Here is a 13,218-nt window from a genome sequence, read left to right on the forward strand (position 1 = left end):
TTAGTTTTGCTCCGTTGCAATTTCTAACCCCTACTTCAAAGTCAATCTATGAATGAGTTGATATAAATTGTTACATAATTTGATGTTTATTATATATAATATAGATATGTGTATATTGTTCTCTGTCTAACTTCCCTTATTTCTTCCTTTTTATATAAGTAAAAATATGCTAAATTTCTTGATCTTCAAGTGACCTTTTTTTCAGTATGCTTAGAGCCTGTTCCATGTTCTACATGTACATCATCCCTATTTTTAGACCCTTCCGCACTGTTTTCTACAACATGGTGCAGGATATGCCATATTTGTTTTCTTTCTTTTTAAATCATTCCTCTGTTACTGGGTGTTTGTGTTGCTTCTGGTTTTTAACTTTGAGAACTGGGGCGAAAACCACAGTGTGGTCCTCTGGATGTAGGAAAAAAATATTTTTTCATGGCTGTTATTTGTGATGTTAACAATAGTCATGAAAAGATGTGTTTTTTCCATGTAGACGGTGTAGAATCCACACTGTGGTTTTCCCCCAGTCCTCATTCATCTCTTCCAAGCTCTGCCTGTGACCGAGCTGTCCACCGCTGGAGCCCACGCCCCAGCGTCACTGTGCTGCCTGTGGTCTTCTGCTAGGTCTCCCGAGCCCCAGCCCCTGGATGATGCTGGCCTGCTCTCCTGCCTCACGCTGTCATGGCTCAGCCCGCTCATGGTTCGAGGTTTACGGAGATGCTTAGATGAGAACAGCATCCCCCCGCTGTCAGTACACGATGCTGCCGACAAAAATGCCAAAAGGTAAAGTCATGCTGGGTGAGCCAGTGGGGTTAAAGACCATGTCTCGGCAGTCGGTGGCCAGAGATGCTTCCATGTGTGTTTAAGGGGAGGGGGTAGTGGTTCATCTTCAGATGAGTGAAATATATCAGTTCTGCCTTTGTAGCAGGAACCCTCCTTCTATCGGAGGTTCTTAATCTGGAGTTAAGTAATAATTTATGTATTTCATATGTAAATATGTAAATATTGTTGCTTTTTCTGGAGAACTTTTCCTGGAACGAGAATTCTCATCTTTTATTGGGTCTGTCTGAGGTCCCCGGACCCTGAGAAAGAAAGTACTGCTTCTTGTCCCTTTTGCCTTTTTTGGTGTGTGGATAAAGCATTTATCTGTGTCACAGACCATTAAATTTTGGCTAGTAGCCCAGGCTCTTAAGCCACCTTACGCAACCACTAATCATTGTGGGATTAAATTTCCTGTACCATCTCACAGGTGAAACTAGATCAAAGGGGGGTGGGGGGGTGGGAACGAGTGACCTGGAATGTCCTGTACTAATGTTACCTCTAGGTTCTTCGTGAGAGACCCCAGGTGTAGATGGTATTTTCCAAATGTATCCCAGACATGATGGCACTCTAAGAGCCTTCCTGAGAATATTCAGTGGTCAGGGAGTTTGTGAACTGTCAGATGCTATCACCAGGTCTCAGAGATTTATAAAGAAAATCAGCGTAGTGAAGCCACTGAGAAAGCAGAAACTGGTTGAATTTTGACCCATTGCTTCTTAGACTCAGAAAAAAAATAGAGGTTCCAGGGAGCACCTCTTGGATAATGTCAGGTATTGGTAGAATCTCACTTCTTACCAGCTATGATGTCAGAGGAGTTTACTTACCTATGTTTTTATGTATAAGATAGTGAATTATAAAAAAAATATCTCTCATTGCCCCTCATTGGCTCGTTGTAAGAGTCAAAAGAGATAATAGATTTGATGTAAAGCACCTGGAAAAATGCCAGACGCATCATAGGCCATCAGTTAAATGTTAGCTTGCTTGTTCTTCCCTAACCACTGCGAAGACCAGGTCTCCTAATTTACTTCTGTTCACTTTCCGCCCATTGGCGCTGCCTTTTTTATTCTGTAACTCACAATGCCTCACCACCAACGTTTTTGCAATCACTCCATCCTTACATGATTCTTTGAAATGGTAATTTCCCGTGCATTCACACTTTTGGAGGGATTTCTTTCTATGTGTTCACCATTTAACAGAGCTTCCCAGGTGGCACTAGTGGTAAAGAACTCCCTTGACAAAGCAAGAGACTCGGGAGACATGGGTTCCATCCTTGTTTCAGAAAGATCCCCTGGAGGGGGGCCTGGCAACCCACTCCAGTGTTCTTGCCTGGAGAATCCCATGGACAGAGGAGTCTGATGGACTACGGTCCATAGCGTCACAGAGAGTCAGACATGACTGAAGCAACTTGGCACACCATTTAATAGGCAGAGTCCTGCGTTGTGCCTTCCCTAATCCTTCAAAAGAGCTGCTTTGTTTTCTATGAGGATGGGCTGACAAAGTGCCAACCGTCATCCTCATCACCATTCTCGGCAGGATTACCATTGTCACCACCATCATCTTCATCCTATGATCACCATAATTCCTCACGTGTTAGCTATTCTTAATTATAGAGCATCTCCCCACCCATTGTCTCCTTTGACCATCACAAAAGGATTATGAAATAAACAAGGCAGATGTTGTTTCCCCCATCTTACAAATGAAGAACCAGAATTAAGAGAAGTATGTTCCTTGAATCATATCATGAATGAATGGAGGAGGTAAAATTTGAAACCACGTCTCTTGAATCTGAATCTAATAATCATGGCCAGAAACAGATAGAGTTGCCCAGAGAGCTGTGGGTAGGCTATGGAAGACTTGGATTTATTTAGTCAAAGTAGAACTGACTCTAGAGCTGGTTGTTTCTGTGGATTGTGTCATGTGTGGAGGGAGGGCTAGAATGAGGAGAGGCAGCCCCATGGTTTGATCTAAGCAATAGCATCTGCAAACAATAGACTCCTCCAACACAGACAGGTGTCATGGGGACATTTTTGCTTTGTTGAGCTAGGGTCCAGGCCCCTCAGGTTATCTGGTCTGCAGAGGTGGGCCTGGATGGAATGGGGTAGTTTTCTTTAATAACTCAGAAAGGAAGAAGCCTGGAGTTTTGATTGCAGGAAAGTAGGACAGAAAGGTCTCATGGTAATGGTTCCCTCTGGTTTAGGCTGGGCGGGAGTATCCATGGCTGGAGGAGTAAAGAGTTGAAAGGGCCAGAACTGCTTTGTCAAGAGAGACTTGGTGAGATTCTGGGAGAGGATGAGAGCCAGATGCTGACAGAGCTCTTGGAGAACAGGCACAACTAGTGCCATTGTCGGGCCCTGGGGGCAGAGGGCAGCCCAACAGGGGAGTCCGTTCTGTCCACTGTGTTCTCGCTGTCTAAGGAGCAGCAGCTTTCGCGAGTGCCTGGAGTCCCTTGGCCTGGTTATGTTGCTGTCATCATTGCTGTTGTTCAGTGGCTAAGTCATATCCGACTCTTTGCAACTCCTTGGACTGCAGCATGCCAGGTTTCCCCGTCCTTCACTAACTCCCGGAGTTTGCTTAACATCATGTCTATTGAGTCGATGATGCCATCCAACCATCTCATCCTCTGTCACCCCTTTCTCCTCCTGCCCTCAGTCTTTCCCAGCATCAGGGTCTTTTCCAATGAGTTGGCTCTTTGTGAGGTGGCCGAAGTATTGGAGCTTCATCAGTCATTCCAATTACTATTTAAAGCTGACTTCCTTTAGGATTGACTGGTTTGATCTCCTTGCTGTCCAAGGGACTCTTAAGAGTCTTCTCTACACCACAGTTCAAAAGCATCAATTTTTCAGCATTCAACCTTCCTGATGGTCCAAATGTCACATCCATCCATGACCACTGGAAAAACCATAGCTTTGACTAGACAGATCTTTGTAGGCAAGGTGATGTCTCTGCTATCATCATGGGCAGTGCTAACTGCTTTCCAAATAGTGGAACCGGACATAGGGAAGCAGGAGCCAGGACATCCAAGTTTAGCCAGCATGGTGCCTGCAGCTGATAGATTGGACTGTGGATGCATGGTGGGGGGAGAGGCATCCAGAGCGAGATTAAGAGTCCGGAAGCCTTGAGTATCGTAATGACTATTGTCTAGTCACTTGTTCCTGCCTCCAAAACAAAAGAGAAGTGTAGGAAAGTCAACACAATTTTAAATCTTTTCGTGAAAACTTCTTGGATGCTTTTTTAAAAAAGCTTATATACAAATAGTATATCAGTTTTTCCCCCAAAGAAATGTTTTAGGTGTTCATATTTTGCTGGTATAGCACAAATCTCCCAGGCATCATTAACTTGGAATGCCAAAATTAGGATACATTTTTGGTTGCGTGATCCAACACTGGGACACCCTTTTGGGAATTCTGAAATAAATAAGGACACTTTTTGGAGATCAGAGTTCTGTATTTCATGAATCTTAATTTGCGTATAAAAAGGAAGGCAACGTTTTTCAGAGCCTTAGGCTGTTTCTTCAACTAACTGTATTTCAGGGTAATGAAACAGTTGATGAGGGAAATTTCTTCTTTAATATTTGCTTGTTTATTTTTGTTTGGCTGTGCCAGGTCTTAGTTGAAGCATGCAGAACCTTTAGTTGTGGCATGTGGGATCTAGTTCCCTGACCAGGGATCTAACCCAGGTCCCCTGCATTGGCAACTTGGAGTTTTAGCCACTGGACCACCAGGAAAGTTCTGGGGAAAAAAAAATTTTTTTTTTTTTTTTTTTTCAGAAAATTCAAGCTGAAAACTATAAGTGGAATGATAGAATTAGACAAATCGCCATTTTGCCAGTCCTGTCGGAGGTGGATATAGGCAATGATCATCAACAATGGGGAACTTGGCAGGCTAACACACCTTAACTCAGTGATCCAGTTTAACATATCCAAAAGTGGGATAGCACACTTTGTACGTCTTCTGATGTGATAAAAAGAACATACACTATATCATCTATTAAGTATTTTTGCCAGCTGACTTAAATTCTGAATTTTATTATGCCTCTAGATTTAGCTAACAGCTTAATAGGAAATACATGGCATAGAAACTTATACTAGCCCCACAGGGGTGCCAGCAGTCAAATCCAGAATGTGGAAAACTCAACAGGATAAATCATTCAGATTCTTTAGAAAGTAAATGGCAGAAAATGCAGAGGATTGAAAATTGTTACAGATAAAATGAGATGCAAGAGGCCTGTCAGATTTGTCTTTTAACTGCAATGAGTGGGACCTATTTGGATCTTGATTTAGGGAAACTAACTGTAAGAACATATTTTTTAAATAATTAGAGAAGGTTGAATTAAATGCCATTCTTACTGTGCTATTAATATATGGCTATTATTAATAGTTATTAATAATGAATAGTCATTCATTCATAACCATTTTTATGGTTACTATGTGGCTTTTTAGGGTTTTATCTGGAAGAGATGCATACTGAAGCATTTATAGATGAAACAATATCTTTGGGATTTGCTTGAAATATTCTTGCAAAAAGAAAAATAATGGAAGGGAAGGAAAGATGAAACAAAAATGTCAAAATGTTGGTAATTCTTGGAGCTGAGGCATGTATATCTGCGGCATGCATGCAATATAAATGCCCTGTACTGTTCTCTCTCCTTGTGTCATCTTTGACAATTTCTGTAACCAAGTTCCTAGACTAGCAAGAACTGGGATAGTTGGGTGACACAACCAAAGAGATTTCATTTGCCTCCATTTCCTTCTTTTCAAGGCTTCGTCGTCTTTGGGAAGAAGAAGTCTCAAGGCATGGAATTGACAAAGCTTCAGTGCTTCGAGTGATGCTGCGATTCCAAAGAACAAGGCTTATTTTTGATACAATTATGAGCTGCTGCTTCTCCATCGCAAGTGTTGTGGGGCCCGTAAGTAGCAGACTTGATGAGGTATCCGGTCTTCAAGCTTTGGTGATTAGCATGTTTAGATCCATGCCAAGAACTGGAGATGTCTTGAGACTTCCCTGGTGGGTCAGTGGTTAGGACTCCACACCTCCAACTAGGGGGAGGTGAGTGTGCAGGATCAATCCCTGGTTGGGGAACTAAGATCCTATATGCCATGCAGGGTGGCCAAAGAAAATAACAATAATTTTTTAAAACCCCAAAACATAAACAAACAAACAAAAAGATTTGAGGATGTCGGTCTCTCAACTGCTGCTCAGAAAATGAAGGCTTTCTGGGGGCAGTTGAGCTAGTAGTAGTTGAAAGTGTGAATCCTGCAGCCAGTGCTTAGGTTCTAACCTTGGTTCTGCTGCTTAATTTCTGGGTGACTTTGGGCAATTTGTTTACCCCTTCTGTGCTTTGGTTCCCTCATGGAACCCCATGATGCTCTCAACCATAGTCCTCATGGAAACTCTCATGTTTGAAATGCAGAGCCTGACATTGTCTGCCTCATAGGGTGACATTAAATAAATTCAGTATAGAAAACATTTATAACTCAGTCTGTCTCAGGACATGGGAGCTGCTTTGAGAAATGGCTGAACAGCTCAGGGCATGCAGGAGATTCCACGTACCGTGGTTAGGATGAATGGGCTCGCTTTTCCTATTAGTTCCTCAACTGTAGACAGTGAACCTGGCTGACCCAGCTGGGGTCATGTGCTCACTTGGTTGGTCAGCAGTGGAACGCTCTGATTGACGATCCAGCCTAGGCTGTGTGCATTGGAGCAGGCGACCATCTTCCCAGAAGAAAATAGAGGCGTTGTTACCAGCTTGCGGGAGAGGGGCTGCAGGACAGGAGGAAGCAACAGCTGATGACACCACAGAGATAAGTGACTTGGGTGACAGCATGTTCTCCATTCGTTCCTCTAGATCCACTCTCCACCCTTGTCCACCACCCTATGCTATGCCCCTAGTGCGTGACCTCTCCGGATCACATCTGTGGGGTACCTCTGCCTCTGGCTTCTGGTTGAGTTTGACCAGTGGGAGAGCCCCTCTGGAGGCTGGAGGGAAGGAGAAGGTGAGGGCAAGATATATATCACTCTGACTTCCTCCCTCCCTGTCACTGAGGGTTGGTGACTAGCTCCTAAAATGAAGGGCCCTTTTTGTATGACTTTCTCCTTCTAGGCTTCAGTAAACTCATCCTCCCCTCCCCATTTAGTTCCCTGTGGTTGCTAGCTCCAAGGTGCTTCTCCATTCCTGTTAAATTTCCTCAGTTCTGCCCACATCTTTATAAATAGTCAGGTTATTAACCCCTGGATTACTCCATGTGTGTGTAATCTATTTTCCATTGGGACTGATGCTGAAATGTGGTCTCTGTACTCTGGTGCCAAATCAAATCTCAGAGACAGAGTTTTGGTGAAGGGCTTCCCAGGTGGAACCAGTGGTTAAAAAAAAAAAAAAAATCCCTCTGCCAGTGCAGGAGATGCAAGAGACATGGGTTCAGTCCCTGAGTTGGGAAGAGCCCCTGGAGTAGGAAATTCCGTGGACAGAGGAACCTGGTGGGCTACAGCCCATGAAGTCACAAAGAGCTGGACACAACTGAGTGACCAAGTACCTACACACTCACACAGAAAAGAATAGCTTTATTGCTTTGCCAGGCAAATGAGGACACAGTGGGCTAAAGACCTCAAAACTGTGTGTCCCAATTCAGGGGGATTTGGTGAGGAGTTTTATACCAATCCTCATGGCTCAGACAGTAAAGAATTTGCCTGCAGTGATGGAGACCCAGGTTTGATCCCAGGGTTGGGTAGATCTCCTTGAGTAGAAAATGGCAACCCGCTCCAGAATTCTTGCCTGGAGAATTCCATGGAGTGGTGGGCTACAGTTCATGGAGTCACAAAGAGTCAGACATGACTGAGTGACTAACATTTTCACTTTATAGCAATGGTTCAAGGGTGAGGTTTGCTGATGAGATCAGGGTGTGTGTAGGGCCTGCACTCCTTTAATCTGGCCTCAGGAGGTTTTCTGATGAGCTTCTGTGGTTTTGAGGTTATCAAACTTTGACCTTCTCTCTGGAGTAGAGTATTTCATTAAGTAGTTAGCAGCTTCCATTTGTTGGGCATTTTAATTCTGCAGAAGAGCTCAAAAATATTGTTGTGTGTATCCCTTGAGGAGGAACCAGGACCCTGCCCAAGACTGCACTATTGTTTCTTGGCTGCTCCTTCCTTGTCTCCACATCCCCTCTCTTCCCTTAGGAATGCAGGGAAGGTCATGGAGGCTGGAGTCTGTTCCCTACAAACGAGAAATAGGGGGCACAGAATAAGTTTCTGCATCCAGGAGCGCCAGAGCATCCTGCTTGGTTTTAGGACCAGTATGAGGTGGTGGAGCCGGGCTTCAGATCTGGGTCAGTTGAACTCCTAAGTGTCCTCCAACTGGACTGTGATCTGAGTGCAGAATTGTGCTTGAGTCAGTTGTGATCATCTAGTAAGCCCCCTCTCTTGACCTGAGGCCCTCACACCCAGTGCACTTCGGTTAGGTGTTGCCTGAAAGCAGGATTGGGAAGTCAGAGTGATGCAAACTCCTGTTTCCTTTTAGATGTTTGTTGTACCAAAGATCCTGGAATACGCCGAAAACCCATCCGGGGACGTTGCCTATGGAGTTGGGCTTTGCCTTGCCCTTTTTTTCACGGAATGTCTGAAGTCTCTGAGCATGTGCTCATGCTGGGTCATCAACCAGCGCACAGGAGTCAGGTTTCGTGCAGCTGTCTTCTCCTTTGCCTTTGAGAAGTTGATGCAGTTTAAGTCTCTAACACATATCACCGTGGGAGAGGTAAGTGACAAGGCTGCACATTGAGGGGGTATTTCCTCCTCCTCCTCCATACCTCCTTACCCTGGAGGCCAAGGGATGGAGAAAAGGCTGGGGACAAGGAAGAAAGAGAAAGGAAATCACTTCCAGGGTGAGTGTTGATAACCATCAATAATTGCCTCTGGGATCATAAGAGCAGGTCAACAGTAAATGAGATTCCAACTGTATTCAGAGCCTTAGAGAGGATTTATCCATCCATTCAATAAATTGTTACTGAGGTATGCTTTGGGCCAAGCCCTGTTCTAGGCCCTACAGGTACGTGCTAAATCACTTCAGTTGTGTCTGACTCTTTGTGACCCCATAGACTGTAGCCCACTAGGCTCCTCCATTCATGAGATCCTCCAGGCAAGAATACTGGCGTGGTTTGCCATTTCCTTCTCCACCTATGGGTACAGTTCAGTTCAGTTGCTTAGTCGTGTCTGACTCTGCGACCCCATGGACTGCAGCACGCCAGGCCTCCCTATGTATCACCAACTCCTGGAGCTTGCTCAAACTTATGTCCATTGAGTTGGTGATGCCATCCAATCATCTCATCCTCTGTTGTCCCCTTCTCCTCCTGCCTTCAAACTTTCCCAGCATCAGGGTCTTTTCAAATGAGTCAGCTCTTTGTATCAGATGGCCAGAGTATTGGAGGTTCAGCTTTAGCATCAGTCCTTCCAATGAATATTCAGGACGGATTTCCTTTAGGATGGACTGGTTTGATCTCCTTGCATTCCAAGGGACTCTCAAGAGTCTTCTCCAACATCGCAGTTCAAAAGCATCAATTCTTTGGCACTCAGCTTTCTTTATGGTCCAACTCTCACACCCATACATGACTACTGGAAAAACCATAGCTTTGACTAGACGGACTTTTGTTGGCAAAGTAATGTCTCTGCTTTTTAATATGCTAAGTTGGTCATAGCTTTTCTTCCAAGGAGCAAGTGTCTTTTAACTTCATGGCTGCAGTCACCATTTGCAGTGAGTTTGGAGCCCAAGAAAATAAAGTCTCTCACTGTTTCCATTGTTTCCCCATGTATTTGCCATGAAGTGATGGGACTGGATGCCATGATCTTAGTGTTTTGAAAGGAGCTTTAAGCTAACTTTTTCACTGTCCTCTTTCACTTTCATCAAGAGGCTTTTTTAGTTCCTCTTCACTTTCTGCCATAAGGGTGGTGTCATCTGCATATTTGAGGTTATTGATATTTCTCCCAGCAATCTTGATTCCAGCTTGTGGTTCATTTAGCCCAGCATTTCACATGATATACTCTGCATACAAGTTAAATAAGCAGGGTGACAATATACAGCCTTGATGTATTCCTTTCCCAATTTGGAACCAGTCTATTGTTCTATGTCCAGTTCTAACTGTTGTTTCTTGACCTGCATACAGATTTCTCAGGAGACAGGTAAGGTGGTCTGGTATTCCCATCTCTTTAAGAATTTTCCACAGTTTGTTGTGATCCACACAGTCATAGGCTTTGGTGTAGTCAATCAGCAGAAGTAGATGTTTTTCTGGAACTCTCTTGCTTTTTCGATGATCCAGTGGATGCTGGCATTTTAATCTCTTGAGCTACCAAGTCCTCCCATACTTTTCTTCCCAAGTCGTCTGAGGGGATCAGTCCAGGCCAGAATACTGGAGTGGGTAGCCTTTCCTTTCTCTAGGGGATCTTCCCAATCCGAGGATCAAACCCAGGTCTTCTGCATTGCAGGCAGATTCTTTACCAGCCACAAAGGAAGCCCAAGAACACCAGAGTGGGTAGCCTATCCCTTCTCCAGCGGATCTTCCTGACCCAGGCATCGAACTGGGGTCTCCTGCATTGCAGGCCAATTCTTTACCGAGTGAGCTATGAGGGAAGCGCACCAAAGGTGTACAGCAGTGGCTAAAAAGACAAAAAATCTTGGGACTTCGCAGGTGGTCCAGTGTTTAAGACGCCATGCTTCCATTGTAAGGGGATATGGGTTCCATCTCTGGTCAGGGAACTAAGATCCTTCATGCAGCTAAAAATTAAAACAAAAAACCACGAATCCCCAGTAGAAGCACGTCAGAAACCACATCCCCTCAGACGCCCTGAGGAGGAAGGTATGGGAGGACTTGGTAGCTCAAGGGAAAACAAGCAGAGATAATCTCTCTGGGTGTTAATTTTCTTATCTGCAGAGGAGGAATACTTGCAGCTGCCAGGTTATTGTTACTGATGGGTTATTTCCTAGCTGGAGCTTCTTACAGCATAACACAAGCAAGGGCAGAGACTGAAGAAGATATATGACCAAGTATGACCCAGAGTCATGGGGGGACATTGGAATTTTCTATGTGTAATTTCACTTTCTCTGTGTTTCTACTATCACTACTACTGCTACTGCTAAGTCACTTCAGTCATGTCCGACTCTGTGCCACCCCAGAGACAGCAGCCCACTAGGCTCCCCGTCCCTGGGATTCTTTAGGCAAGAACACTGGAGTGGGTTGCCATTTCCTTCTCCAATGCAGAAAAGTGAAAAGTGAAAGGGAAGTCGCTCAGTCGTGTCTGACTCTTAGCGACCCCATGGACTGCCACCTACCAGGCTCCTCTGCCCATGGGATTTTCCAGGCAAGAGTACTGGAGTGGAGTGCCATTGCCTTCTCCGTCTCTGCTTTTCTACTGCTTACCAATTGCCTTGACGAGCATGGATTACTTTTTATTGAAACAGATAATTTAATTTTTGGAAAGGACATCCCTGCTCTGACTCTTTCCTCTCAAACAAACTCCTTTGTGATCTGGCCTCAGCGGCTCTCCTGCCTCATCTCTTCCTGTGTTCCTTTCTGTAGTCCTAGGTTGACTTCTACCCTCCTGGCCAGGCAGGGCTAAACCTCTAGCCCCAGACAGACCAGGCATGTCCACCTTCAGGCAGCTTTGTTCACATCACTCCCCCTGCCCTTTCAAAATCTCATTCAATCTTCAAAGGCCTAGCTGAGATGGTCTCTCCTTCATGATAGTATCTCTAGACCCCCTCTTTCTGACCCTACTCCCCACCAAACCCAAATCTGGTCTCTCCACTCAGATGAGCTCCCTTCAAAGACATGAACTATTTGAGATCCACAGCTCTATCCCTCAAAAAGCCCAGCATCTGAATTACACAGGACAATCTCCAAAAAACAGTCTGCTAAATGAGCCATTGCCCCCAAACAGATGCTTCTTCTAACTCAAGTACTAACAAATGTAAGATTTTTATCTTACATGATAATGTATTGTTATCATTATTACTGTTCTTCTTCACCATTTTACTCATTCTCTAACCTTAGGCAACTTGTTCAGCCTCTCTGGAGCTGTGGGATAGTAATAGGACCAACCTTGCAGAAGTGTTCTCTTACGGGATTATGTGAGTTAGCATGTATAAAGCATGTGGCAGAGGGGCAGTGATTCACGTGTTCAGTTGCATCATTAATTCCTTTTAGGCCTTAAGCATCAAAGCTACCCTGTCCTCCTGCACTTGACTAGAACTAAAGGATCCATGGCAGCCCTCCTCCCTGTTCTCAGCAAAGTTATCACAGTAACTGTGAACATCCTCTGAGCCAGATATTATCCCAAACGCATCACTAAGTTAGCTCACTCAGTCCTCTGATGACCTCTTATGTGATAGCTTCTGTTATTGTTCCCATTGTCATGGAGGTGGAAACTGAGGCCAGGAAAGGGTATGAAACTTGGACAAGGTCACACGATTGGTAAATGGCAGAGCCTGGCTGCAGATTCCAGGCTCTGAACCCTAGACGTCACCTGCCTTGCTAAGGAGATCTTCTGCATTCAGGCCAACGCGGCTTCCTTTTCTGTTTGTCTGTTCTAAGCCCTACTATATGTGAAGTCCAACTTTCCCAACATCTTCACAGAAGCAGAAAATAAGACGATCCATTTGGAACTGAAGATGAAAGTAGTTGCTCATGTGAGGATTTCTAGAGAGTTGCTTCCATAAATTATTTTATTAAAATTAATTTTAAGGACACCTGGGTTGTGTCCATGTCCCGGCTATCATAAAAGATGCTGCTGTGAACATTGGGGTTACGTGTGTCTTCTTCTCAGGATATATGCCCAGTAGTGGGGTTGCTGGGTCAGATAATAGATTTAGTCCCATCCTAGTTTCTAAAGGAATCTCCATACTGTTCTCGATAATGGCTGTATCAGTTTACATTTCTGGCAGAAACTAACATAACACTGTAAAAATTTTAATTAAAAAAGCAATAGAAAAAAAAGTTAAAAAAAAGCACACCTGAATACTTTCTCCTTAGGAAAGAAATAGGAAAAATAGTATAGATGACCCCCTATACCTGGTCACTCCTCCTATGCCTGAACTAACATCACCTTCCAACTTTTAAAAGTACATTTAGGTACACATGTGAATTACCCATAGAAAACATAATATATTTTGTGTGCATGTTTTTGCATAAATCATACTGCATTTTACATAGTCCTGCAACTTGGTTTTACCAATAGAAAATGTAAGATATGTATTTTGGGGTGAGATTTTTACATCAGTGGCACTACATCATGACATCATTTTGCAGTTTTTTCTTCTCTCCTCGCTATGTCTTGAATTTCCATGTTGGCACATTTAGATCTTCCTCATTACTTTTCAGTGATGCTTACTCATAATTAAAGCACTTTCTCTTTTCTTCATTTTTTACCA

General features: G+C 44.1%; 1 protein-coding gene across 1 annotated transcript in view; it reads left to right on the forward strand.

Annotated features, from left to right (window-relative positions):
- Window positions 1-13,218, forward strand: part of ABCC11 (ATP binding cassette subfamily C member 11) — a 93,074-nt gene that overhangs the window by 19,702 nt on the left and 60,154 nt on the right. The window contains exons 4-6 of the mRNA XM_005691954.3: window positions 619-777; window positions 5,571-5,718; window positions 8,323-8,556. Of these exons, the coding sequence (XP_005692011.1) occupies window positions 619-777; window positions 5,571-5,718; window positions 8,323-8,556 (541 nt within the window). The remainder of the gene's footprint in view (window positions 1-618; window positions 778-5,570; window positions 5,719-8,322; window positions 8,557-13,218) is intronic.

This window comes from Capra hircus, chromosome 18 (genome assembly GCF_001704415.2).
Source record: "Capra hircus breed San Clemente chromosome 18, ASM170441v1, whole genome shotgun sequence".
In the NCBI taxonomy this organism is placed as follows: domain Eukaryota; kingdom Metazoa; phylum Chordata; class Mammalia; order Artiodactyla; family Bovidae; genus Capra; species Capra hircus.